We start from the raw sequence: 27,393 nt of genomic DNA, 5'->3' as shown, positions 1-27,393 counted from the left end.
AATTCATTTTCGCACTCTTTGAAGGACAGCCATATACGTGCTGACTCAGTTACTTTTTATTAGAGGAAGTATTGTGTTTATTCATTGCTGACTTATAGTTTTGCAGCAAAATGCAAATTTGGAACAGGTGCATCTCTCTCTCTTTCTCTTGTTCATCCTTGTCCTTGTCGTTTCAAGAAATGGCAGTGAGCGCGTGGGTTCCTGTTCTCGGGCTTGACGGCAGATCCGCTATTGACCACCATGTTGAGCTGTACTTTTCTCCTCCCACACTGGCGCCATGATCCTTGTTTCTCAGCACCGAACACGACACGCATGTCGGAAACCCTAAGGGAGTCGGAAAGGGCCAGACTGTCGACACTCATTATGTCGTACCAAGAACGAACAAGACACACACACACACATATGCATACACAAAACACTCATTCGTCCCTTTAAGGCAAGGCCTGTCAGGTTAGTGGTGCAGGCCTGGGGTGAAGAGACCTTTGCTGTGCTTGAAAGGTTATGTAGAAGTGGCTTATTCTCTCTTCTCTGCTGTGTCTTCCGTGCCCTCTGAGCGTCTCCGTCCAGCTCTCTCATCGTCTTCATACCGCCTGATACCTCCGTGGCATTTACAGAAGAAGAGAGGAGGAGGACGATATCTCTTCGTCTCAGTATACAGGCCTCTCTCTCACTTGCTGGTTCCCAGCCAGCATTGCCGCCACCACCACATCCTGGCATTTGGTTGCTGGAAATATGGACGCTGTGTTATCTGCTTCCACATTAATTCGTATGGAGATTGTAGCTCAGTGGGGACAACGGCAGTATCAGGAGCCATCTTGATGTTCAATTAGACAATCGCTGTCTGCTTGCTTTTCTCAGCACTCATTGTTGTTGTTTTTTTTTGGGGGGGGGGGTTCACTGTATGCAGAAAAGCTCCAACTGTGTGCCTTTTAGACTTTAAGCAGGCCTAGATGAAATCTGTGAACTTGCTTATCATTTTCCGTGTAGATTTTGGAATTTAGGAAGGGATTTAATGTTATGTATAGGTATATATAGAATGGGGGGGGGGGGGGGTGAAAACAAGAAATTAGGCAAATCTGTGTCAAAATGTTCGTTCATTCATTCATTCATTCATTCATTCATTCATTCATGTATTGTTTTAAGTAATTTTATATTATTTTAAAATAAAATTAGAGCTTTGTGGTAAGATTAATTAGGGAATCCTCCAATAAATGTTGTAGTAGTTCGTTCATGCATGCATTCATTCATTCATTCTCTAAATTAAGTATTCAAAATTGCATCATACATGTTTTATACGCTCTTTAAAAAATAATAAATAAATACAATTAATGGCAGCTTGGACAAGTTTACCCAAGATGTCTTTTTGCCTCAGGTAGCGGGATCATGTAAACCCTGTAGTGGGATTTGAAGACATGTTTGGTTGGTTTTTTTATTTTATTTCTTTGTTTGTTTAATTAGTTAATTATTTTCTGTGCTGAAACAATTTCGCAAATGTTTTCACCTAAAATGTATCACTGTTTTCATGTACATCCTGAACTCTAATCTAAATATAAAGGAAAGTGAAGGGGAAGTGGTGTGTGGCCAAGTATGGTGACCCATACTCTGAATTTGTGCTCTGCATTTAACCCATGCAAGTGTACACACAGTAGTGAACATGGTGGAGAGAGTGTTGGTTATTCACTCCCCCCACCTACAATCCCTGCCGGACCTGAGACTCGAACCCATGACCTTCGGGTTACAAGTCCAACTCTCTATCCACTAGGACTAGGACTAGACAACTCACCGTTGTCACTCACTGTTAGTCTGTCACTCTGCATTATAGAATTGGGCTGCAATTTTTTCTCTTTTCCTCTCTCTTCCACAGTCTTCTCATTTGCCCTCTAATTTCATTGTCTTCAGGATGCTGTGCGGGAGAATCACAAGAAGATGGAGATGGAGGAGAAGATCAAGAGAGCCAAGCTGGCAAAGGAGAAAGCTGAGCGAGAGAAACTAGAGAGACAGCAGAAGAAGAAACAGCTGATTGACATGAACAAAGGTACGGCGCTACTGCACCGCCGGGGCCCGGCTGCAGCCCGAATCACGATTTCACTCGGTGCTAAGCACTGCAGGGGTGGTGATGGTGATGGAGGGACAGGGACACATTTCCTCTGTGAAACATCACACTCTTCTCTGCCTATTCGCTCGCACTTAATGTACAGGCAGATTAGATGGGCTGAGAATGTTTTGATGAAAAGTATCTATTTAGTAACTGTCACAGTTTAAGTAAGCAGTGACTGGAATATGAAGACATCCGTCAAGTAAATGTTGACGACAATGATGGTAATTCCAATGCCAAACACACAAGTGTGAAATCCAGCCAGAACCAAAGGGATTTCAGCAGTGATAACCATTACAGCTGTTATGAGAAAATAGAAAATAAATTAAATGTGTATACTGAGATTTTTAGTTAATTACCGGCCATAAAGCTGTATATGTATTATTTTGTTAAAAAAAAAAAAAACGGCAGAATAAATTATTATTATTATTGTTATTAAATAAAATTATTAAAATTAAACAAATCAATTAATATCAGTCAAATTCAGTTGAACTGTAAAGTAGTTCATAATTTTTATTATTATTATTACAACAGCTGTACAATTACAGTGCTAATATGTATAGTTGTTTTTATTGTTCATATCATATTCTTAAAATTAATTTAAAAAAGTTACCAGGAAACTGCCGAAAAACACTTTCATATTGTCACCACCGCTGCTTTTTACTCGCATTTGGCGTTAATTTTAGGCTTTTAATTTGTAGCATTTGTGCCATTGCTACATGAAGGTGCAGAGCAAATCGGTAGCAGTATGAGGCTGCGCTGACAGGCCCCTGCCAGAGAAGATATAGGTCACATGTAAAGATAAGCATCTCAGGTTCACTGCTTTTGTAGAGCAGACAGATAATGGATTGGCAGATTGCCTTTGGCCTAGTAAATGGAGTTGAGAGTTAACTATTACGTTTTTGCAAGCTTGCTCAGTTTATTTCTGAAATGAAAAGAGGCCATGTCGACAATAGCTTAATTCAGTTTAGATTACAGCAAAACTGGTTGGATATGAAAAACAAATTGTCCTCCATGCGGCATATTTCAAAATCTACATGCATATCAGCCCTGTAAATTGTGTTTTGAAAAGAAATGTGTGTGGTTCAAAAGAAAGAAAAAAGAAGTGTCAAGATGTCTCAGCGCAGCTTGCAAATTCAGGGCAAATTCTTGCCATGAGAGGTACGATGTACTCACTGCACTGCGCTATTCTGATCCTTCCAATGAGACAGAAATTCCTGCCTCTGGCCAAAAGCTTTTTTCACAAGCTCCAACTTAAAATGTCACACTGAGCCCAGCGCTTTACTGTGGCCTTACATTTGAGAAAATGACATGTAGAACTTTGACTCTGTGTGCTTCCGCAGGATGACTGAAGCATGCTAGTTTCCTAAGAAGTGACCGCATTGAATGCTGAGCTCGTAATAATGCAGATGGAAAGACAGTGGAAACCCTCTAGTGCAGTCGAGAGTGCCTTATCTGTAGTTAGCTCTTTCTTTGCATCAGAGCCCATAAAAGACTTTTATCTTTGAACTGCTGTAGTCATCACTAGATTTAAAGAGAAGGAATGTCAGTGAGTTCCGTTGTGCATTTGGCTCCGTAGACATCCAGATGCATTATATAACAGATCAGCCTTTTTTGCATTCAAATATGAATATGAAATTATATTACTGTAAACTAGTGTTATTGAAAGAAGTATTTAATTGGTCAAAAATGCAGTAAAATATTGTGAAATGTTAAAGGGGTCATATGATTTGGTCATATGACAAATCTTTATTTGGCCTTCCGAAAGTAGATGCAATTAGGAATCATTGGTTAAGATTTGTTTACAACACAACAGCAAAACTCAAATGTTCGAATTTGTGCAACACATTTTATGGATGACGTTTTGTGAATCTAGGAGAGTACAAGGCTGGCTATGCACAAAGGCTATTTCTACAAAAAAGGGGTAAATTCCAACTTTGCTATGATAATCTGGCACTTCTGAATCAGCAGCTGTATGTTTTATTATTATTCAAGTATTTGTTATTGACTGTTCAAATGCATTTTGCGCGTAACGCATCGTGTGTGTGTGTGAGGGGAACAGGGTCACATCACAGTGGAGTGTACAGCCCATCAGAAATCGTCTTAACCGCGGCTTGTGTACTGCAAATACATATGAGCATCATCACTGTGTCTATCACGCGACTTTGTTCCCCTTTCGGGCATGAACTGATGGTAAAACTAACTTGAAAGCTGAAGCTTGCGATTATGGTAAGGGGTGTTACATTTCAGACGCGTGCTTGTGGTTTTCGGCCAATCACAATGCACTGGGTCAGTTGGCCAGTCAGAGCACACTGCACTTGTTGGTAGGTGGGGCATAGAGGAACTACAATAATGTACAGTATTTGAAAATAATATGTTTTTTGAACATTAAAGCATGTCAACATATTCTGTACACCAAATACACAAAATAATGATCTTTAAAAATAGCATCATATGACCCCTTTAAAACAATCTAACATAACTGTTTTCCATGTACATGTACATATTATTATTTTTTTTCTCAAATGATTCTTCAGTAATCATTCTAATATGTAGATTTGGTTCTTAGGAAATGTTGCAGACTGCCTAATATTTTAATCAAAACTGGGATTTTTTTTTTTTCAGTATTCTTTGACGAATAGAAAGTGCAAAAGAACAGCATTTATTAAAAATGACAATTTTCTGTAACAATGTAAACATATTTACTACCACTTTTGCTCGATCCAAGTCATTCTTTTTGAAAAAAAATAAATAAATTTATTGCATAAAATCTTAATGACCCCAAACTTTTAGACAATATGACTATACAACTTTCATACAGTATGATGTCTGTTAAGCATTATATAATGCATATTTATGCTTTAAGGCAAGCTGTTACAAATTCGCTCTGGCTCTTGAATTAGACCATTTTTCGTGTTTGGCTATATTCTCTAAACGTTCTATATTGCCAGCATCTGTCTGTTATTCCCTTAAACTTGAATACAGATATCACCTGCTGTTTTCGATCACCTACAGAAGGATATTAGAAAGTGCAGTTCTTTTGAATTTTTTTTTTTTTTTTTCAGGTAACATATTTCTTTCCACGAGGGAAAAATATGATGATTTGTATTTTTTTATTTTATTAATATAAGTAAAACTATATTTATTGTTTGGGTATGAGCGGTTTAAAAAAATATATATTTCTGCTTTAGAAACCTTAATTAACCCAATAACACTGTAATCAAACACCATTCAGTGGCTCGGTTGGGTGGGTAAAATAATTAGTGTTTTCTTAGGAACGAGTGAGCTTAGCTAAAGTGCATATGTATTTTTTTTGTTTTTTTTAGGGCAGTACTATTGTGTTGCTCATTTCCTCCATATATATCCTCTTTTTTTGGCACACAACCCTCTTTCATTAGAACCCATGTCTAACCTTTTGATTAATTATAGTTTTTAAGGCCTTTTCAAAGGACTATTTCTATAAAGAGATGTTTGAAGTCATTTTGCAAATTGATATCTAATGCCCTTCACATGCACATGATTAACAATGAGATGCATTTTTAATGAAGGTTTAATTCATTTAGGGTTAAGAGGATGTGTTTGACGGGACGGTGGAGCTGGGCAAATGAATATCTGTACCAGTTTCATTTTTAAAAGTATTTTTAAAGTCACACAGACGGTTGGAAATGTGTCCTTGCAAGGTTTCATGAGCAATTTTGAGTGCCATGTGATTGATGTTTATGGCAAGTGGGACAAAATCTGTTTTTCTTGTAAAGTATTAGAAATCCTAATATGGCAAATTGCTCATGAAATCATTACCCGGCCCCCCATTTGTTTTAATTTCCTCTAAGTGGATTTCCATATTCTCTTAGACTGACCAGATGTTCAGCATTCACCAAATTGCTTAACCCGCTGAAAGTAAATGGGGAATGATATAAAATAGGCCTAAATCCACCTAATCCTTCTATCTTTATTAGGAAAATATGTTTTGTCCTAGCAGGGCAGCCATTTTGCCAGAGGATATGAAACTATGTTGTATACAGGGTGTCTCACTCATTGCAAAACATCACTAAGAGATGATATGACTTCCTGTGTGCCTGTCTATACCGTCTCTCAGCCTGCTGGCTGTTTCAGGGTCACGGTTGTGGGTCACTACAAGTGTTTGTGGCCACATGTGGTGTTTGAGCTGAATGAAGCATGGCATAAGGGCTTCCATAAAACACAGGAATTGTTCTTGCCGCATTTTTAGTGAAATGTAGCTGAATGGTTTTGCCCTTTCCTACTCTTGGAGAAAATAAATTTTCCCAGCTGTTGTCTTTTTATGCAGATATAATGTTACAGATTTGGCTCAGTCGAGACATGGTTTGACTGAGGACAAAAAGAGACATGACCCTGTCCAATAGTTCTGTTCATCTGAGCCAGTTCAGTAACAAACACGACACAGGCGAAGGGGGAAATCTGTCCTCTTATTCTGTTTGATTACTGGCATCTAAAAATCTTTTCAACATATTCGACTTGATTTTGTTGTGTTGTCATTTTGCCAATTGCTGGTGTTTCAAATCTCTAGGCCAGTTAGAAAATGGAGAATGTTGTTGTTGTTTGCGGTCACTTGCTGAGTCATCGTGAATAACATCTTTCATGCACCATATAAAAACCAGACGGTACAATAAATGATGTTGTTAAATAAGATTGGCACACATCTGCTCGAGTCAGGAAGAAAGTAGCTTCACTTTCCAGTCTGACGGTACAAATGATCCCTTTAAAGGTTTAGAAGAAAATAGTGTAGGATTAAAGGGCTAAAAGGAAGATTAGTGTATTCTTTTGAATATTTTTTATGTGATGATAGCTGTCATTATCTGTATGGTTGAGCTCAGTTTTGTAAGGTCTGTCTGTCAGGGTTTCAGAATGAATACTGCTCTTTATGTCTGAATATTTTCTATAACCCATTACTTTTCATTCAGCGCTCTCAGTCACAGACAGACAGTCGATAGGTTCAGTTTAATTCTTTCTGTTTGTAGCGCAATTTGTGTGCACTTATATGTTTGGGCATCTTTCTATAGTTTGTGAAATGTAATTTATGCACCAACAATGGCACCAAACAGAATTTTGTAAGAAGAATGTTTTCAGATATATTTGAAACACTGTCACAAGCAATCAGACTAAATAGCCCTGTCCCAGTCTGTTGAGCACTGTTGAGCCATTTGGGTCCTCTTCATAAGAGACTTTGAATCTTTCTTATATGTGTGTGCTTTTTAAAATGATCTTCATTTGAGGGCTGTTTTTCAGCATGTTCCAATGTTTTTAAAAGTTTAGGGTCTAAATGCTGAAAAATCAAATGAAGATCATTTTAAAAAGCACACAGATATATGACAACACACATATGTCAGTCAGCAGGTGATTGTGTGCAGGTCTCCTGGCAGAAAGGTAATTCTGATAAAGGTCGTGACTTTAGAATCTGTTAATCTGTGTGATGCAAAACCACGAGAAGCCACACACCCCACTGTCTCTCCTCTAATTATCATTCCGATTTTTAATTAGTCATTGAGATATGCCATCTACCGCATTGGTCATTATGAATAAGTGGACCAGATAAGTACCGTTGCATAATGCTGAGCCGACTACGGCATGTCATTATCTGTATTTTAACTATCATATTAAATCTGGGCTGTCTGCAGGCTTCAGTGTTGGTGCCGAGAAATGAGCGTCTGTCCTATATGCATATCAGCGCTCCCCATCAGCTCTTCAGTGTTATTTACACCCACTGTCAGGGAGCTCAATCCTCTTTTGAAGAATGCCACGTTACATCCCGAAGCCCGCTGGTTCCCAAGCATAAGCAAATTCCAGTCAGGAAATCTTGGCGCGTGCGACTGCTGGCATTGTGAATTTTTTTGCCATTACCTTGAAAGACGCCAACAAGGGCGCCAAGCTTATCTGCTGTAGTGCATCAGTTCTAATAAATAACCGCATATTAGCTTGTGCCGTATCAGCAGCCAGATGCCTGTGTGCCTTAAGGCGATGATAGCATGGCGAATTTTGCCATCAGTCTGGCCAGAGACGCGTTAGTCGTCTCTAAATATCTAACGTGCGAGGAGCGAAGTCATTGATTTATGAAGATAAGCATCTGTGTAAGTCATGGTGACATCCAGGAAACCCGCCATATTCCCATTAATATGCTCTCATCTGACTCCACATTCTGAAATGAAGAGATACAGCAGCCGTGATTATTCCACGATAATATGTTCATTTTCATCTCCCCGATTTTCCTTCAGAGAATATTTCCATCTTCAAATATGTCATTTTTTCCCTTAAATAAGAAACTTTTTTTCTCCCTTTTGTAATGCTGTTTTGTGTAGCCATCCCTAATTAGGGTAGCACTAAATGTCCTAATCACTTTAAGCCTCTTTAACTTAATTTAGCCCACTCTCCCTCAGGTCATAGCAGAAATGAGTGGATACATCTGAGAATCGCTCCACCGCCAGCACCCTCCCACTCTCCGAGCACACATTTGCACTGTTGCATGTCATTAATTTACAGCCATGGGTGGTCTACATTCTGATAATTCCTTGCCGAGAGTTCGGACCTGGAGAGCCACTCTGCAGTCACTCAAAAATAATTAAACTTGCCGCACAGAGCCTGGACATCACGTTTTCAAAGTCTAAATCCTCCGAGAAGAAAATTAATGACGGATTTTGGAAAAGACAACAACAGTGCTTGAAACACAGGTGTTTTGTTTGTCATACATAGGGATTACAGTATAGCAAAATAGACAGGGATCTCTTTGCCTCATCCCTTACGAGATACAATTAGTGCCGGACTCGCTGGATGATTTATGAAGTGTATTCTCAGATAAGCCAAGCTCATGTGGTCTGTGATCTTAGCAAGCAGATGGCAAGGAGAGCAGGGAACAATCACTAAGCATCACCAACCTGATAAACCACTGTGGAGATGTATTAGCATACGGAAAGATGGCAAGAAAAATGTGGAGCACGTACAACAGATCTCAGCTATCTTTTATTTCTCCTTGTGAGCTGAATATGTAAATGGCTCAGCCTCTCAAAAGCCTGACCTGCTGTATGATAGTCTGTTCCTGGAGTTTACACTTTAGCCTTTCTCCTCTTTCCAAACCAAGCATGTCTGACATCCTCTAATGCAGAGCCATGCAGCATCCGTCCACTTTATTTTTGTTTTTCTATTTATTCATGCATGCAGCTGACCGGGGCATCAACGCTAGAGTTTTTCTCTGCGAGGCTTGCGAAATAGCCATGCCATCTAATCTACTTCCATCTCCTCCCAGCTGACCAATCAATCGCCTTGAACGTGGGACGGACATAACCTGGGTGGAGTAGTATTCTGCTGCTCTGGCCAACTCTAAACGCCAATCTCACTGGTCCCATTTTCCGCTCCTCATTGTCTGAGGCCCAGACCCCTTGGCGCCTATGTGAACTCGAAGAGGGAGCGCCCCGCTCAAGGAGGGGATGTGTGAGCATCCCTAATTAAATTACACATAGACATAAGTGGGTTTTCACATCAAGCTGTTCCAGCAAAACGCTCCAAAATGCCTGTCTGGTGCCATATCCATCTTCTTCATTACACCCGAGTCCGGGCTCATTCTCTCGGAGTGCTTTGGAGCTCTCACTCCAGCAGGCCAGCTGACAGGTCACAGTGTCATATCTCGTGTCAGATCCTCCAGAGAGACAGCACTTCATAACAGGTGCGAGGCTGGAACCGGCAGGACTGTTGACTCTGCTGCTAATGCACTCTCAGTGGCTGTGGTGAAAGGGAATCTCTCAGACAAAGAGTGGCAGGAGGGAAACAAGTCCAAGATGCACCTGGCTCCTCGTCGCAGGGCTTTGTTTGCAACGTATGTGCAAGGTTAATTGCACAGGTGCCTTTCTCCAGGGTGACAGATAGATTAACATGCTTTCCAAAAAAAACTGAAGGACAAGAAGGGACAAACATGGTGGAAGCTGCTCATATTTTTCAAGCAGGGAGCTTTAAGATGCTTCTATTAATGTGGAAATGAGAGCTTGGGGTCTATGGCTGTAGGCCGGTCACTGAGAGGACACAGTAATAGATATAATGTCCTCTGGATGGGTCTTTGTTGTTTAGATTTAAGAGGCAAAAGTTTTGTGGGTTTTAGCCTCCCTGGAGCAATTGTCGTCTTGAGAACCAACTGAAAATGAGTTCTCAATCGATTCTTCTTGTTTTCATTCAACACTATGGACAGATAGCAGGTTGAATTTATGAACAGGGCTTGCTGACACTGCTACATAATTGATATTCACTAAGAAAAGGAGCAAAAAAGCAATTTTCACTCAGAAATTACTAGTATATTTCACAAACAGTTACAAAGAAACAGCAAGTAACTTTTTTCTCATAATAAAGAGCCACAGTGGCTACAACTTCTATTTAAATATATTTATTTAGCTTTTTTTCTTATAAAATAATTTAGCAACTCTGCTAAAACATAGCTACTAATCTCAGTACTTCAGTAGTCATACTGCTTTGTTTTGTTTATTTATAGGAATTTATGTTCTTCAAAGCCAGTTTGGCATTGACTGGCAGTTTAGTGACACGAAAGACATCTGACTCTTTTAAGTGCCTCTGTTCAACTGGTATTAATGTATGATGAACACATCACCATGACCTTTCATCCTCAGCCCGCCTCAGTCTTAAACAGACTGAATTCTGGTCATGCCGTTGCAGAAGAAAACAGTTTCTGCTTCTGTTAGCACTGTTCTGGTGTATGAGGCGATTTCATATACACCATAATCTCCTAATCCTGATGATTTGCTGCAAAGTCAGTGTTCTAGCAAAGCTCAGTTACATATACAGTGGCACACAAGCATTACTAGATGCGTGGCATTGATACTATGAGAAAGGAAGAGAGCGATTGTGCGAGGTCGATCGTGCACGTGCGTACGTTGTAGAAATAATTAAATGTCAGCCAGTCCGCTCCGTTGAGTGTCTCACTGGGGGTTTTACGACCTGCATAGTCTCGCTTCGGCAGCCCTTCTCCATGACTCAGTCCTCCAGATGTTGTGATGCCACACTTGCACACACACTATGAGAATACACAAGCTTGTGTTTTAACACACTAACCCTTCTCCCCCACTGCTGCTTCTTACTCGTTGTGACACTTGACTTTGTTTCTCTCCTCCCACGTTTCGCTCCCCCTATGCCGTGGAAGATAAGCTCCTACCCTCTGCCAGGGTGTTTGTTGGGGAAGCTAATCTGATGTGTGAAGTTCACAAATCCGGCAGAGGGCTGTGCTTGTTATCCCCTAATTAAAAATGTGATAGTGCACCCATAAATATATTGGACAGACTGAACAGGGCCCCAGGGCATTCTGGAACATTTGGCAGGAGCCTGAGGGGCAGAGAACCACCTGATACCCAGACAGTAAAGAGATAGATAGCAGAAAAGGACAGACAACAGAGAAGATACAGATACAAGGCTAGCTGTTACAAGAGTTCTCTTTATGTTGCTGAAGTTAGTTGTCTGAAACACTTCTTTGCAAATATGCCTGGGTGGTATGGCTAAATAATTTTTATATGTTATGTAAAATGTTTATATGTGTAACTTGTATCTCAATAATTATATATTTTCTCTGATGCTGGCTAAGGAGTAAGAGTAACTAGTAATCAGAAGCAAAATTTAGTTCATCAAAACATGTTTTCCAAAGTGTTTTACACAAAAAAAATCTATTTAATATTTTATATGCACCAATACAACAATAAATATTAAGCAGTAATATTTATCTACATATTTTAATGCATATATTTGTGTTTGCACAGGCTGTCAGTCTGTGCATTATTTTCCAGTTATTATTTATGCAAGTTACATTGTTGCACCAGTAGATGGTGGCTTTTTTAAGTTAATAGAATTGTTCACTGAACCGATTTGTTTAAACGCACTGATTCATTCAGGAATTAAAAACTTGAATTATAAGTGAGTCATTGATTCATTCACCGAACCATTTCACTTGAACAAACTGATTCTTTCAGGAAGGATGCATGTGACTATGTTCATGAGTTGAGTCAAATGACTTTTAAAAACAAAAGAATAAAACTAGAGACTGAATCTTTCTATTAACCTAATTTATTCAGAAACTAATCAACACCACAGAGAAGCTCAACAGAACCTTCTGTGGTGTTTTTTGGAATTATTTTTATTGTCAGAGCAAAAAATACTCAAAATTGTTGTGAATAAATTCATTGTTAACCTCTTGTTTATTGAACTGCTGTTTAAAAAGCAATGGCAATGGTGTTGTTTACACGAGTAATTTGTTGCTAGCACACTTATGCTGGCTTTAGCAAAATAGCGTGTAAATTAATAAGCCATGATTATGAGAGTGGCAAATGTGATTTTGGCGGTTGTGTTGGTTAATTTCTCACTCACAAAATAATAACATTAAATATCTTAAGTTGTTTTAAATGTTAGTTTTTGTTGTGTTTCCTTGAAGACTGTTTGTCCTGAGTTTTGTCACAAAACAAAAAAGTCACAGTGTTGTTGATTAATCGTAGAGTTAACTTTAAATGTGTTCCTTGAATAATGCATCATACATCTTCTGTTTTCAAGTTGTTTGGTTCTTTTAATATATTCTCTGCTTTTAAAACATCCTACACTGATATGAGAGAGAAATAATGTAGACCACATGCTCTGGCAGTTCCTCTCAGATCCATGTGGAGAGATCAAGAGTCCGGCTGGTTCTTGTGGAAGCATGGCCCAACAGGACATTGTTAATGGAGCAGTCATGGGTCGCTTGGGAGCATGTTTCCTGTTTTAGTAATTTTGCTTTCTCGTGTCTGAGATCCTCTGAACCCAGCCTTCCCAGTTCTCCTGTCCTGGCCATTGCAGATGATGAATTGTGTTACAGTTAAGCAAGCAAGAAGTAGGACAAATTGATCAAAGTGTCAGGTGCCCCTTGTGATGTCTAGGTCTCCAAAACGAAGGAAATGAGGGAGCTGTCGAGAAGTTTCCGGAATCATGGTGCCTGTAATAAATGTTTACCTGCCCCCTGAACACCCAGCTTGGGCGTTAGATGGATGTGGACGTGTTTTGGGGACACAAACTTGCATGCAGCTACTTTAGGAACTGTCATTGCTTTCAGAGGACGATGGCATGCTCGGTGGAAGGAGCCAGCGAGATGCTTGTCCTGGTTTAAACCAATGAGCAAAGCTATCAGCCAAGGTGTTGAAGAGCAATTAGAGATAAGCCATGCTTGTTCTGCTCTGGTTTGTTCTGGAACAGCTAGTTTAATTAGCTTGATTTAATCTGGGTGGCTATTAAACACAGCACACTGTGTGAACTTCTTTGATTTTTTTAGTAATGGTCTCGAGTACAAAACGATATATAAGCCAGGCTTGAAAAGAACATGAATTATTTTATTTTCATTTTATTCCACTGCTACTGTTTGTTTATTCTTTTTAATCATACTATTTTGCCTTTGTTTAATGTGTACGCTTGTTTAACGTACAGTATAAGTATTTGCGCTGCTGCTTCCTCCAGCGGAAAATGCACTTGTGCAGTTTTGCCTCAATGTAGCGAGTGTGTGGCATTTTTTTAAATTAATTATGCAGCCGTGTAAACTTTCTTCCTCTTTATAAATTCAATTTGCTGACTGTCATCTACTTTGAATGCGTGAGGAAACAAAAGATTGATTAACACGCCTGAAACTGCTGCCTAAAGCTACCGGCATCTCCACCACAGACGTTTTCTCTCTGCCAAGGCAGACGTCGAATCCCAACCCATTCACTAAATATTTCCACAGAACGGCTCGATCGTGTACACAAGAGTTGATGCGTTCCCACACGCAACAATAAGTCACCGTAATGACTCTAGTTTAAAATAATGCCTCTACTGGACCACTATGTTATAGTGGGGACCCTCAGTCTCATTAATGCTGGGTAAAGATAGATGACCCAGATAAAAGACCCAAAGATTATTTCTGAACCCCATCGTTGACTGATGCTTTCAATGTTCTGCGCCATATGCCCATGCAAGAAAAAAATTGCTTTAAAATTTTACAAGTGGAAGTCACGGAAATACAGTATATTAAGTTGTGCATATTAAGGAACGAGGGAACAAATGTAGTTTGATATGTAATCAGTATTTATTTATTTTGTATTGATTCTATACCTTTGTGTGGCAGTTGTGGCATGATGAATAGTCAGACTTGTAACCCGAAGGTCCGGCAGGGATTGTTGGTGGGGACAGTGAATGACCAGAACTCTCTTCCACCTTCAATACCACAACTGAGGTGACACCCTTGAGCAAGGCACCGAATCCCCAACTGCTCCACAGGCGCCGCAGCAATATGGCTGCTCACTGCTCCGTGTGTGTGTGTGTGTGTGTGTGTTCACTACTGTGTGTGCTCTTAGATGGGTTAAATGCAGAGCACAAATTCCGAGTATGGGTCACTACTCCGTCACTTCACTCATATGATGATATTTTGAATGAATAACATTTTAAAAATAATTTAATATCTTAATTATATATTTTTTTTATTTTATTTTTTTTATTGATATATAATCATAATGACGTGTTGTCTTTTATAACATCAAACTGCAAGGGGATCATCATATTTCTGGAATGTTGGCAATTAAAAAGATTATACAAATTTGTGTTATACAATTAATGGGTGTCTTATTCCTCCATAATTTGCTCAGAGAAATGAATACTGTAAATCCTACATTTACATTTATTCATTTAGCTGACGCTTTGAAGCAACTTACAATTGCTATATATGTCAGAGGTCGCACGCCTCTGGAGCAACTAGGGGTTAAGTGTCTTGCTCAGGGACACATTGGTGTCTCACAGTGGATTCGAACCCGGGTCTCTCACACCAAAGGCATGTGTCTTATCCACTGCGCCATCACCACCCAAATCAAATCACTGATTGATTTGAATCATTGATTGTTTCTCTCTGCAAGTTGTCCTGGCACTGAGTGAGCCGCACGTCTCATTGTCTTTTAGAAGTCAAAGCCTGTTTGCCGTGGAGACGCGTTGCACTTCGGTGGCACGACCATTTTCCAGGCACATCCCACTGTCATCGAACAATGATAAAAAGCCCCTGTATTGACCGGCTCCTCACTAAATCTTGGTAAAAAGCACTTAGCTCCCCTGTGCAAGCCGCAGAGCAAATACCTGTCAATGGCCATCAGTGAACACTTTCATCCTCTGGCTCCTCTCCATATGTTAGTCGCCGCCTCGAAGCGGTTGTGCATTTAGGGAGCCGCGCTGTTCTCTTTGCCCTCTGCCCCATTTGCCTTGCCTTATTGCTGTTCTGTTTTCGCTTTTCCTTTTACTCCCACACTCGGTTTTTAGTAGCCTGTGTGTGTGAGTTGGAGTCTATGTGAATGTGCAGTATATGAAACTGAGCTCTGACAGGCAACTTTGTCCTCTCTACAGAAGGTGACGAGACGGGGGTGATGGACAGCTTGATGGAGGCCTTGCAGTCTGGAGCAGCTTTCCGTGACCGCAGGAAACGAACCCCACGCAATGGTAAGACTGCTTATACCTGCACCTCCTCTTGCTTTACATCTCACATTTCCCTCAAATGAATAGTTCACCCTCAAATTACGATTTTGTCATCATTTACCCATCCTCGTGTTTTTACCAAGCTGAATGATCTTTCTTGCATGGAACACAAATTGAGATGTTTTGAAATATGTACCTGTACCTGTTTTTGTTGTTATTTTTAATGGAAGTACAAAGAATGTGCACTAGAGCTTGCTTGCTTCGAAAAGGGCACAAAAGCACCATAAAGTAGCTTCAGTTTCAGTCAAATTCCTCAAATAAACCTGTTGTGTGACTTCAGTATACTTGTAAAATGCACTATTCAAATGAAGTACTTTTATACTTTAATGGTGCTGTTGCATATTTTTTAAAACATGAACGCATTTTCTATGCTTAGTTATTTATTGGAAAGTGTTTTATGATCACCAAGGCTGCATTTATTTGTTTAAAAATACAGTTAAAGTTGTAATATTGTGAAATATTATTTCAATTTAATTTTTGAAATTATATTTTGACGAAGAGCAAACTATTATATTTTAAAATGTAATTTATTCCTGCGATGCCACAGCTATATTTTCAGCAGCCGTTATTAAAGTCTTCAGTGTCACATGATATTTCAGTAATACGATTCTAATATCTCATTGGTGCTCAAAAGCATTTGAAAAACAGTTATGCTACTTAATATTTTTTTTGTGAAAACTCTGATACATTTTTAGGATTTTGTGAAAAGTTCAAAGTGAAAAAAATAAAAAGTAAATAACCCCAAACTTTAGACTTTTGAACAGTAGAGTACTTTCTTCAAAAATGATCTTTCGGTGTTCCACAGAACAAAAAGTCATTCATTGTTTGGTGTGAGAAAGACTAAATGTACATTTTTAGGTGAACTATTCCTAAGTAACACTTATAAATGTTGGCTCAGTTTTTTGCCCTTCTGTAGGTCTCCACCTCGAAACTGTTTTCATATTGGATTCATTGCCACATTACCATTCGTAAGTCACTGATTACAGAAATTGATTGTAGACTCTGGGTCCTTGGAGGATGGTTTAACATAATCTTAATGTTAACGTATTCCATCCTGCCATGATGAATCGCTCTGACCCAAGGGAGGAGAAGCGGACCACCTGCTGTAGGTGCTACGTCGAATTGAAATGCCAAGGACGGGCAGACAAGTGTCTATAACTGCTGTAGCTTTCCAGAACAACCTCGTACGATGGCCCCAATAAGTCACCCTTTTCCCAAGTCCTTGTCCATGCATGCTTACAGTGCATAAACCCGTTTGTGTCATTAGAAATCCTCCTGGGATGTAGTGAGATACATGTTGTGTACAGAAAAAAAAAAAAAAAAACTTTGCATCATTAGAAAAGCCAGATAATAAAAACATGTCAAAAGACATCAGGAGGAAATGCATGGGGGAAACTTTAGATCGCCACATCAGTGTACCTCATCTCCATATACCAGCATCCTCAGCAGCGCTGATTTGTCCCTGCACAGTTTTTCTGGCTTTACTTCATCTCGTCTTGCCCAAAAAAAGTTTTTCCCGTGATCCCTTGTGTCAGTGCGGAGGTCTAATAAGAGGGCATGAATAAGTAAGGTGTCATGCTGTATCAAACCTGTCTCCCACTCAGTGGGGCTGCGAGGCCCCCAAGCGCTGCCCTCTGACAGAGCCTGCCAACCAGCCACCGCCAGGAAGAGAGAGCCACATGCTCAGCGCTCACCTACCCCATCCAGCTCTGTGGCCCAGTCTCCCTGACATCTGTTTGAATAAGACTGACATTTAGGAGAGAAGCGAGTGTGGAGATTAAACCTCACCAGTGCTCTTTCTCTCTCTCTCTTCTGTCTCATACTCTGTCTCTTTCTCTCCGCTCGCTTTCTTGTGCTGAGTGTCGCTCGTCCTCTCTCTCTTTCTTTTCTGATGAGTGTGTGGGCTGAGGTTTGACAACACTGAGAGTTTCAGAGTGGATAATTGGTTACGAACTCCTGAAATACCTCTTGTTTGATGTCTCTCCCTCTTTCTCTCTCTCTTTTTCTGTCTGTCAATTTCCACTTCGTCATTGTTGCAGGTGATCAAAGCCCTTCCTGTTCTGCACCTCGGTGGCCGGGTGCTAACCATGGTAACAAAATGAACCTATGTTTACCCCACTCGCCCTGCTGTTCTCCCTATAACACTTGCTTATTGCCTGGACTCGAAAACATGTTTTGGTTGAACTCTAAACAAACTACACTGAGCTCCACAACTGTATGTGTACAGATAGCTTTCTCACTTGGGCTTTGTTCAGACAGGCTGCCTGAAATCAGATTTTTTTTTTTTTTGGCATTTTCAACTCAAATACATTTAATTGATTTTAGTATGAATATCTGAATCAGATTTTTCCACACTAAATATTAATATGCACATTTTGGAAAGGTTTTAGCCTGAATAGCCAAATCAGATAAAGACACTTAACATCATGGAAAATGCATGAATTAGTTTAGATCCATCTTTTTCATTGAATCTCAACACAGCCAATGAAACAAAATAGGCAAAATTGTTATAACGAGAATTGAGTGGTGCAGATGCACCACTCAATGACAAGTGAAAATTACAAGTAATATAAAAATAAAGAAGGTGCTGTGTGCAGTGAAATAGGTACAAATGGCTGGTGACTATCACAGACTCCATGACTTTTCCAGTTGTTTTTGATTAACTCCATAAGGATTTAAAAACAAAAAACTCACCTTTTTGATTGTGTGATTGTTTTATATTTATAAAATGTATAAAAATGGCCTTGGAGTTATAAGATTTTAGTAATTTACATGACTTTTCCAGTCCTAGAGAAAAAAAATCTTGATTTTAATGCTTATTTTGTATAATTTTTAGGCCCACTAGTGGGCCCCAGCCCCTTGGTATAGTAATTTTTAGGTCAACGTGTAAAAAATGTGACGTATAACTTGGATATAGCTATAGAAGATAATTAATGATAGACACCAGCAGAGGGAACAGTTGTCTGAACTGCCTGATTTAATTTATTTACTTGCAACATGTCGGTGTGTTTAAAGAAAAATAAATCCGATTTAAGCGCAGTGTGAACAAAGCCTTAGAAACATTTGACTCCCAACTAGATCTCCATCAGTGCATTGATATGAGAATTATCTAATCGAGTGTGATGGGAAGTTTTATTCACATATATTAGGTGAGATTCATTTATAGGAAATCAGCTTTTGATCTGGGAGTGCAGACGTTCCTTTGGGTCCTCTCCAGTAGCTGGAGCTCAGGCTAGTTTCTCCTGTTTCTAGCGCACCCTTGCAGTGATGAAGCATGGCAGCACGTCCACACCTGTGAAAGGCTAATAGAAATGATCTGTCTGAAGGGTCATTGCTTTCCTTAATTCCTCCCATTCATGGATTTTTTTCTTTCTCTCTCTTTACTCTTCCTATAAAGCTTGCCATTCTGTTTAATTGTCATCCCATGCACAGAGCACCAAAAATGCTCACTTTTTAATAGATTCTAGCCTTTCTCTGCCCTGGCCTACTTTAGAACTGCTATGACAGAGCTTTATTGCACACAGAGTCTTTGTGGGTCGTTAAAGTGTGTGCCAGTTTCTTAAATTCTATATGCCTGAAATGACTTGTTAATGTATGCACGAAACAGATTCCCCTCACCATTATGCTTTGCACGCCTGTGAATGGCACAGCTACAGAAATGCCTGTATAAAGCATATTCAGTACCACACTGAGCCCTTTGGTGAATATGTACATTATTTATGATGTCAGTGAATGTGTTGTATCTTGTAGCTTTCTGCTGTTTTACTAATATGCTACATGAACCATTTGGAATATATCAGTATGAATTCAGTGTCTGGATCAGCAGGGTTTGTACATTTCATAATGCTCTTGGGCTTCAGATTCAGTGACTTGATCCTGAGCGTAGCTTGAATGACTTTTATAAGAATCAGCATTTGTCTATTTATTATATTAAACGGAACTTGGAGAATTGTTTCTGTAAAAAGACTAGCAACAGTCCTAAAATAATAATAATACATATTCAACAAATAATATAAAATGCACTAAGTTCTAACAGGCTGCTAGGTTCATGAATATTAATCACGTTAATTTGAACTGAATTGTTGAAATCAAAGCGTGGACAGTAATAGGATTACTACTACTTGTGCATTAATTCTGCCCACTGCCAGTGGAACTAGTTAGAAGTGGCTTCTGCTTTGTCTTAAAGATATAAAAGACTAAAATAATGAATAATTGAAATTTTGACCGTAAAACACAATAAAGAGTACCACATAGAGTGCCAATTCTGTGTAGCAGGTACTGTAAGACTATTTCGCTTTCTCTTTCTTTGTGTGTGCATTTGAGATAGACAAGAAAGCCAGTTCTCTCAATAAAGCTACTGTGAGTGTGCACCTACAAACTAGAGTTTACATTACATTGTAAATCCATTGATGTCAATGGGAATCTATATATATATATATATATATATATATATATATATGCACTATAAAACCCGAGAGGGAAAACGCAGCTGTCTGTGGTACAACTCATTGTATTCTCACTTTACTTAAATACTGAACGGCACTTTCCACACCCTCACAAATAAGCTAATCTATTTTTTTCCCCCTGTCAGACACTGTCAGTGTTCTAGTGTAAAGCAGTAGGACACAACATGCAGTGAAAATGTCTTTTATTAACCAATAACTAAAGACAACATTAATTAGATATGTTGTGGATTTATTTACAATGTAAGTGTTCTAGCAAGAATTGATTTAATAACACTTTTGGATCTGCCTCTGTGAAAAAGGATCTATTGGAGGACAGGCATCTGCTTTAACACTTTGTGGAGAAGCTACTTAGCTTGCCAATTTAGAAGCTATTTCTACAGGTTTTATAGTTAAAGGGATAGTTCACCCAAAAGTACAATTTTGTTTGGACCCTAGTGACCCCAGAATATCATCTTCTGTTTTCTGCAAATGAAGAAAAAAGGTGCACAGGTTTGGCATGATGATTAGTAAATGATGACAGAATTTTAATTTCTGGGTGAACTAGCCCTTTAAAATGCAGCTTTAGATGAGCAGAATCAAAACAAATCATTAAACAAAAAAGCATGCCCATTATCTCCAGCCAAATGATTTAGTGATCGTCATTTAGCATTTGCAGTATAGTTGCATTAATCATGCATGTAACAATAAAGAAACCAGCCAAACATGACAAAACGCTAGGCTTACAAGTTCTACTAATTAAGCTCTGAGGCATTGGTGCATTGATGTAGGTCAGCGTGCTACAGCCTTAGGGCAGCAGACTGCCTTTTACTTGGGAAACATGACCATGGGCATGCAGCCGTTTCAGCTCAAGATCAGACCCAAGCACTGTGCCAGTAGAGATACGGTAAATAGGTAATGCATTTTAAATAGTGTCACAAATTTAAAACTCAGGGGATGAAAAAGAGGTCTGAAAGACCGATTTAATGCAGGATCCCTGGTCAGATCTGGCCTATATTTTGCGATCAGTTTTTGTAGATGCTGTCAGTATGCCTAGCTTTGCTCACCAAAAGTATAACAAAGATGCAGTGGCTTACACAATAGCATGAATTGACTCGTAGCACATTGTGTTTTGGTGACTTTTCCGCAGTTTAATGGCCTTCAGTTGTTGCTTTGATGTAGAGTGTACTGTCTTTGAGTGGTCCACTGAAAGACTTGAGACTTTCTTTGTACTGATATGGCAAATATGGTTTTCGTAGTCGTTACAGCCAGAGCATTTAGAAACTTTTGCCGGTGGATTTCTACATATTTTTTTACTTGTGTAAGGGTTCAGCACTGATCTCAGGGGTAACCTTGAAAGTGGTATTTTGTGATGAAGGCTTCCGCTGGTCCACTCCACACTAAACATATTTTGTGTGAATGCCAAGGGTACTCTAAGAGATTGTTGGATGGAGACAGGTAGCTGCTCATACATCCTTGGCATCGATTTCTCTGGTCACAGATGAAAGCCACAGGCTGAGTAGCTCTTTCATATGGGGCATCCCAAAAGGGACATCAATCAGATTTCTGAGGGAGACAATTTTATTTATTTACTGCCTTTCCAAGTCATTAAAATCTCTAACCTTCCCTTCCAGGGCTTTCACCTTAATTTTTTTTGTCCATCAAAAGTTTCCCTGGGTTCAGGGATTCCTGTTTGACTTTGATTTGTGGAGAAATGGCTCATTAAAAACAGATGCGGCGATATAATGCGTGCCAGGGTTATGGGATTTGAACCCCAGTGTCTATTCCACCCCTGGTCCACTAGTTAATTCGCTCAGGCAGAGGAGAAAGTGAGCCTTGTATGTTTAATGAAGATTAAATTACCTATTTTCAGTCATGAAAATTTAAAAGCAGAAAAGGGATGAATCTGTGAAGTAGCAAATGAGAAAGACTGGAGGAAGACGGTAGAGAATACGAAAGACAAAGATTAAGTTTTTTTTTTCTTTCTCCTTCCCTTCCCGTCACATAGTAAATGATCTCTCCATAATTTGTTCCTTACCTCTGCCTCTTAATGAAGCAGGACCATTTTTTGTACTTCCTCCCTGTCTCTTCCCCTATTGTTTTTGCTATAATTTTACTTCCTTGCAATATTGACAGAAACACATCCTTGGTTACCGCAATAATTAATCGGTGTTATCATATTACAAACCTGAAACTGCGATTTGTAAATCCCTGAGCAATTAATCCCTGATCCCTCCGCTTCCTTTTTACACGCACCAAACCAACCACCTACACACTTTATCTTCACACTCTCACACCCACAGCCGTTAGATAGTAGTGTTGCCTGTAACACTGTTCACCAGACAGCTAAGATCCCCACTTCCCCAAACCTCAAGCATTCCACTTGAGGGTGTTGATAGATGTTATTCATGTTGCTCACCCCAGGGCGCTCCTGCAGGAAGAAGGGCTAACGTGATTTGCTCAGGGCTGAAGGGACCAGAGGGTAGTGCACTTAGCATTGGCGTGGATGACTTAGTAGATCCCAGATATCAATAAGGAGAAGTGCTGCACAGTGACGCTTCCTCGAGAATTATCACCTGCTCATGATAGATAAGGATATTTTTCTTCAGAAGAAAGGGTGGAGCCATGTGGAACGGGGATGAGGGGCTGAGAGGCCATGGAAAAATGGTGGAAAAAAGTTTAAATCCAAAAGTAAAGATGCATTCTAAAGAAGTTTAGATGGATAACTGGGGGAAGTCGTGGCCTAATGGTTAGAGAGTCGGACTCGTAATCCAAAGGTTGCGGGTTCGAGTCTCGGGCCGGCAGGGATTGTAGGTGGGGGGAGTGGATGTCCAGCACTCTCTTCACCCTCAATACCACGACTGAGGTGCCCTTGAGCAAGGCACCGAACCCCCAACTGCTCCCGGGCTCCGCAGCATAAATGGCTGCCCACTGCTCCGGGTGTGTGTTCACTGCTGTTTGTGTGCACGATGGATGGGTTAAATGCAGAGCACGAATTCCGAGTATGGGTCACCATACTTGGAAGTATGTCACTTCACATAACTTAACCTGTTAGCCTTCACCAGAGCGACCTCGCACTGAACGCTCTTTGTTTGCATGTGTCATTGTTTTCTAATAGAATAAATGAAACGGGACAAAGTTAATCTTGAAAAACTATATATCATTCTGAGGGTCTAAGCCTCAAGCATCGACGACAGATCGCTGTTTTTCGATGGAAAGCTTATAAGGAATGAGTGGCACAAATTTGCTACATTTGTGTAAGCAGTACACATCCAAACACGCAGAGTAAAAAAGCCGTACATACCTTTATCATTGTAATAACGAGCCACAAACGCGTCCACTGCTGAAATCCCAGTTTAGTTAGAGAGGTAAGGGTCCACAGAAAAACATCCCAGCGAGCACTTTTAATCCAGCGAAACAATAACGTTGTAATAAGGATGAATATTCCTTTGTTTACGTTTCATTTCTTCAGAGAGTTATTGTTCGCGTCCGTTATGGAATAAATTACGCTCAAAAACAGCGTCTTGGTGGTAAAAAAACAAAACGATGTTGTAGAATACGGTCTTACAAACATAATGAGACCGTCTACGGAAAAAAAAGTCTCAGAAAAGCGGAATATAGATTATTTGAATTTGGCGCTCCCTCCTGCCGGCAGTGACGCTTCTGTGACGTACGCTGTCATCTGAGCGGGGCGTAACTTAGCGATCTGCTTTATCCATAAAAAACTGTTTTTTTTTTTCTTCTACATTTTTTATATGTGTGTGTGTGTATTGTGTGGGGAATGTGGCCGTGTCTGCATGATTATAATATGTATGGACGCACATCAGCGTGTTTATTAGCGACTCTATGACGGCTATCATTGTGATTCATTGATCAGCTATTATTGATTATATGGCCCATCTGTTTGATTATAATCTGAATGGAAGCACATCAGCGTGTGTTTACTGACTCTATGACCATGTCTGGCAATATCACTTCACGTCTGGCAGTGATATTTATCATTGTAATAACGAATAACGAAGAATACTTCAGTATACATACTATATACAAAGCATTTTTTTTCTATTTTTTTTCCTTTTTTATTACTCAAATAATTATTTTTGTATTTTTTAGTGCTCAAATAAATCTGTCTATTATTTTATAATTGAAAACTATGCAGGAACATGTATAATGACTAAAATAGCTTGTATAATTCTGCAATCCATTTGGTGGTTATTTTTCCTCAAACGGGGGGGGGGGGGGGGGGGGGGTGGGGGGGACTATAAATAGTTTCAGAAAAAATATTGCAGGAATCTCATTTGTCATGGTATCTTCTTCAAATTTGAAATATGAACTGATGAGACACATGGCTTTCGATCCATTACTTTTCTGGATTGCTCCAGGACTTATTTCATGTATTTGTATATGAAATAAAAAAACATTCAGTGTGGAAAAATATTTTTCAAGGCACGTCAGTGTCTATAACTTTTTATCTTTTTGAGCATTATCAACTCTGGATGATAGATAGTAAAGCCCAGAGTCTCTTCTTTCCAAAGATACCTAATTTGTTTGTGTAAGCACACTTTGTCACAAACTGTTACCATTTTAATTCAGGTAGGTTATTTTCACCTGCGAGGCCCTAAATGGGGTTGAAGGTTAACAGGTTAAACAAGCTGACCGTGTGACACACATCCATTCTTAAAGAATAAATCAGTTCTTGGTAAAATGCTACAGTCCTGTGTGGCTCCTTTTTCCATTTGTCAATGCGTGTCGGCCTGAGCCATTTGATTTCCAACAGGAGCCTTTCGACCTCTAAAGTCTGCTAAAAAGAAACTGCCGGCTGCTTGTTACCCTCACGCTGAGCACACAGCATTGGCCGTGGATTCGAGGAGCTTGTGCTCTGTGTGTGCGCGAAGAAGGCCATGTTGGCTCCCGGCGACAGCTCTTTCAGGAGGAAGTCAATTGCACAGCACCATAAAGGACCTCAGGCTCGACAGCCTTTGTCCACTGCCTTCTCCCCCAGCATGAGGGGAGCTCCAACTGATGCGAGTAGAGACCAAGATGGAAAGATAGGCCAAAAAAAAAGCTTTCTGGTGTCACCTTTACTTCTGCTATTCTAAAAGTTTTTATGAGCTTATGGTTTGTTTTTACTTATTCCTTTTTGTTGCTTTACTCAGTCACTTGCATAAAGCGGAAACAAATGGCCCTTATGAAAGGTCACCTTAAGTGCTAATTGTCAATACTGGATCAATTTGCCAGGGCAAATATCCCTCAGCAGCGCATAATTGAGAGTTTGATCTGATTTTAGCCCTGCATATTTTCACTACGGAATTGATTTCACTCTTGGCTTGAGATGTTCTTAATATAGTCATAACTCACTTTGGGGAAAAAGTGAAAGCTGTATCTTTCAAATCAGACCCAATGAGCTTTTTAAACACAGCCTTCACTTCTCCCATCCTTAAAATATTGGTTTGATAATAGTCTTAAGGGACGTCCACAGTCGAAAACCTCAGCAGAGTGAATTAAGCCATAGTCATGATTAATTGGAGAGAGAGAGTATTCCAATAACGATCCGTGTAGGCCTAAATAAAGCAGCGTTCAGCAGGAATTTGCATCTGCTAGAGGAGAATAAAGGACAACGCTAGCTTTTAATGGCATTTTTGGTGGCACAACCCACAATTTAACAGTGTGAGGTGTCTATTACCACAGACAAATAGCGGCTGAAGAGCGTCTACGTTTGTGTGTCCTTACTATTTGAGATCTGTCAGGCGCTGCAGTGCGAATGAATATTTTACCTTTCCATTTGCAGAGGTGGATGCGTGTAATGAGTAGGTATGGGGAATTATGGGAGTAGGTAGGCAGCTAGTGCTCTTTTCACAAATGTTTTCCTGGGGTTTGACTAGTGCACAACATGCTTCCAGAACACACATGTTCTTGTTTGATCGATTCAAAGAATCACAAAGTGGCAGTTTAAAATAATTACTGTCAGATTGTCAAAGAACTGTACTCTGTTTTATTTTACCACTCACTTCAGTATAGAAGTGTTTCTGTTATGCTTTGTGGGAGGAATATACTGTATTTATTCAAGATGATGTAGCCTGAGGGAGGTAAAAAATTTACTTTCTGAAGCTCAAATGTAAAGTTGGGCAGTCAAGCTCAGCATTGTAGGAAGAAGTCATTAACTAATAAACAGCTCAGTGCTGTGAAACACTATATGAAGATACTCCAGGGGCACACTCTTGTTTGCTCAAATGTGACCCGTCACAGCTTAATGTCTGTAGTAACTGTCCTGCTGGAAGGGCCTTGCGCATGTACATTGCAGTGGGGGTGGGGGGTGGGTGGGTCTTGCAGAGCTGAAGCACAGTCTGAGCTCCACACTGCCCCTGGTGCATTCTGCTGTGTGTTGCATTATTATTCGAGACCTTAGTCTGCTGCAGTTATTTGAGAAAAAACAGAATCTGCATCTTCCCCACACATAGTTTCATTAGAGTGACTGCTGGATCATTATTTTAATGTTTAAATTAAAACGATCTATCTATCTATCTATCTATCTATCTATCTATCTATCTATCTATCTATCTATCTATCTATCTATCTATCTATCTATCTATCTATCTATCTGTCTATCTGTCTGTCTGTCTGATTATATTATTTATTAGTATATTATATTTAGGATGGAGGGTGTGGTGTATTGATCACTGACACTGATACACACTTTAGAAAACGTTTCAATTTGTTATCATTGTGAATGCATTAGACATTATGAAATAACAATGAACAACAATTTTATTAGTCTAGGTTAATGGTAATTTATAAAATCTATTATTGATTATTGGTAACTGTTCATAATACATTAATTAATCTTAATGTATAAAATTGAACTGTTAAAAGTGCATTACAAACACATACATATATATACATACATATATACATATATATGCTGTGCCCTCCATAAGTATTGGAACAGTAAAGACAAAATTGCTCTGTTTGCTGTGGAGTCAAGACATTTGCAAATATGATTAAAAGATGAATATGAGACAAAACTACAGAATGTCACATTTTATTATTAGCCGTCAACACATATGTTTTACCAAATAAAAAGAACAGCACTTTTAGAGTTCATCCCACTCATTGATGTGAGCATATGTATTGGGACAGTTGACCAAAAGGCAGATATAAAAGATTAAAAGCTATTATTTAGTTGCAGATCCCTTGCGCACCATCACAGCAGTGAGTCTGTGACCCATAGACATCACCAGACTCTTGGTCATCCTTTGAAATACTTCCCCCTGCCTTTAATGCAGCCAATTCCAATTGTTGTTTGTTTTGGGGAGTTTCTGCCTTTACTCTCCTCTT

General features: G+C 39.5%; 1 protein-coding gene across 4 annotated transcripts in view; it reads left to right on the top strand.

The window, feature by feature from the left end:
* LOC306853180 (protein diaphanous homolog 2-like) overlaps positions 1 to 27,393 on the top strand; it is a 446,875-nt gene that overhangs the window by 383,271 nt on the left and 36,211 nt on the right. For 2 of the 4 annotated variants that reach the window (XM_079390393.1, XM_079390391.1), the window contains 3 exons: positions 1,900 to 2,035; positions 15,488 to 15,580; positions 17,656 to 17,706. In XM_079390393.1, the coding sequence (XP_079246519.1) occupies positions 1,900 to 2,035; positions 15,488 to 15,580; positions 17,656 to 17,706 (280 nt within the window). Of the gene's footprint in view, positions 1 to 1,899; positions 2,036 to 15,487; positions 15,581 to 16,532; positions 16,585 to 17,655; positions 17,707 to 27,393 lie in introns of all 4 variants that reach the window. The other 2 variants (XM_079390390.1, XM_079390392.1) reach the window with 2 other exon arrangements.

This window comes from Barbus barbus, assembly GCF_936440315.1.
Source record: "Barbus barbus genome assembly, chromosome: 33".
NCBI lineage: Eukaryota > Metazoa > Chordata > Actinopteri > Cypriniformes > Cyprinidae > Barbus > Barbus barbus.
The sequence above is the reverse complement of the archived record's forward strand: the minus strand, read 5'-3'. Positions and strand labels throughout refer to the sequence as shown.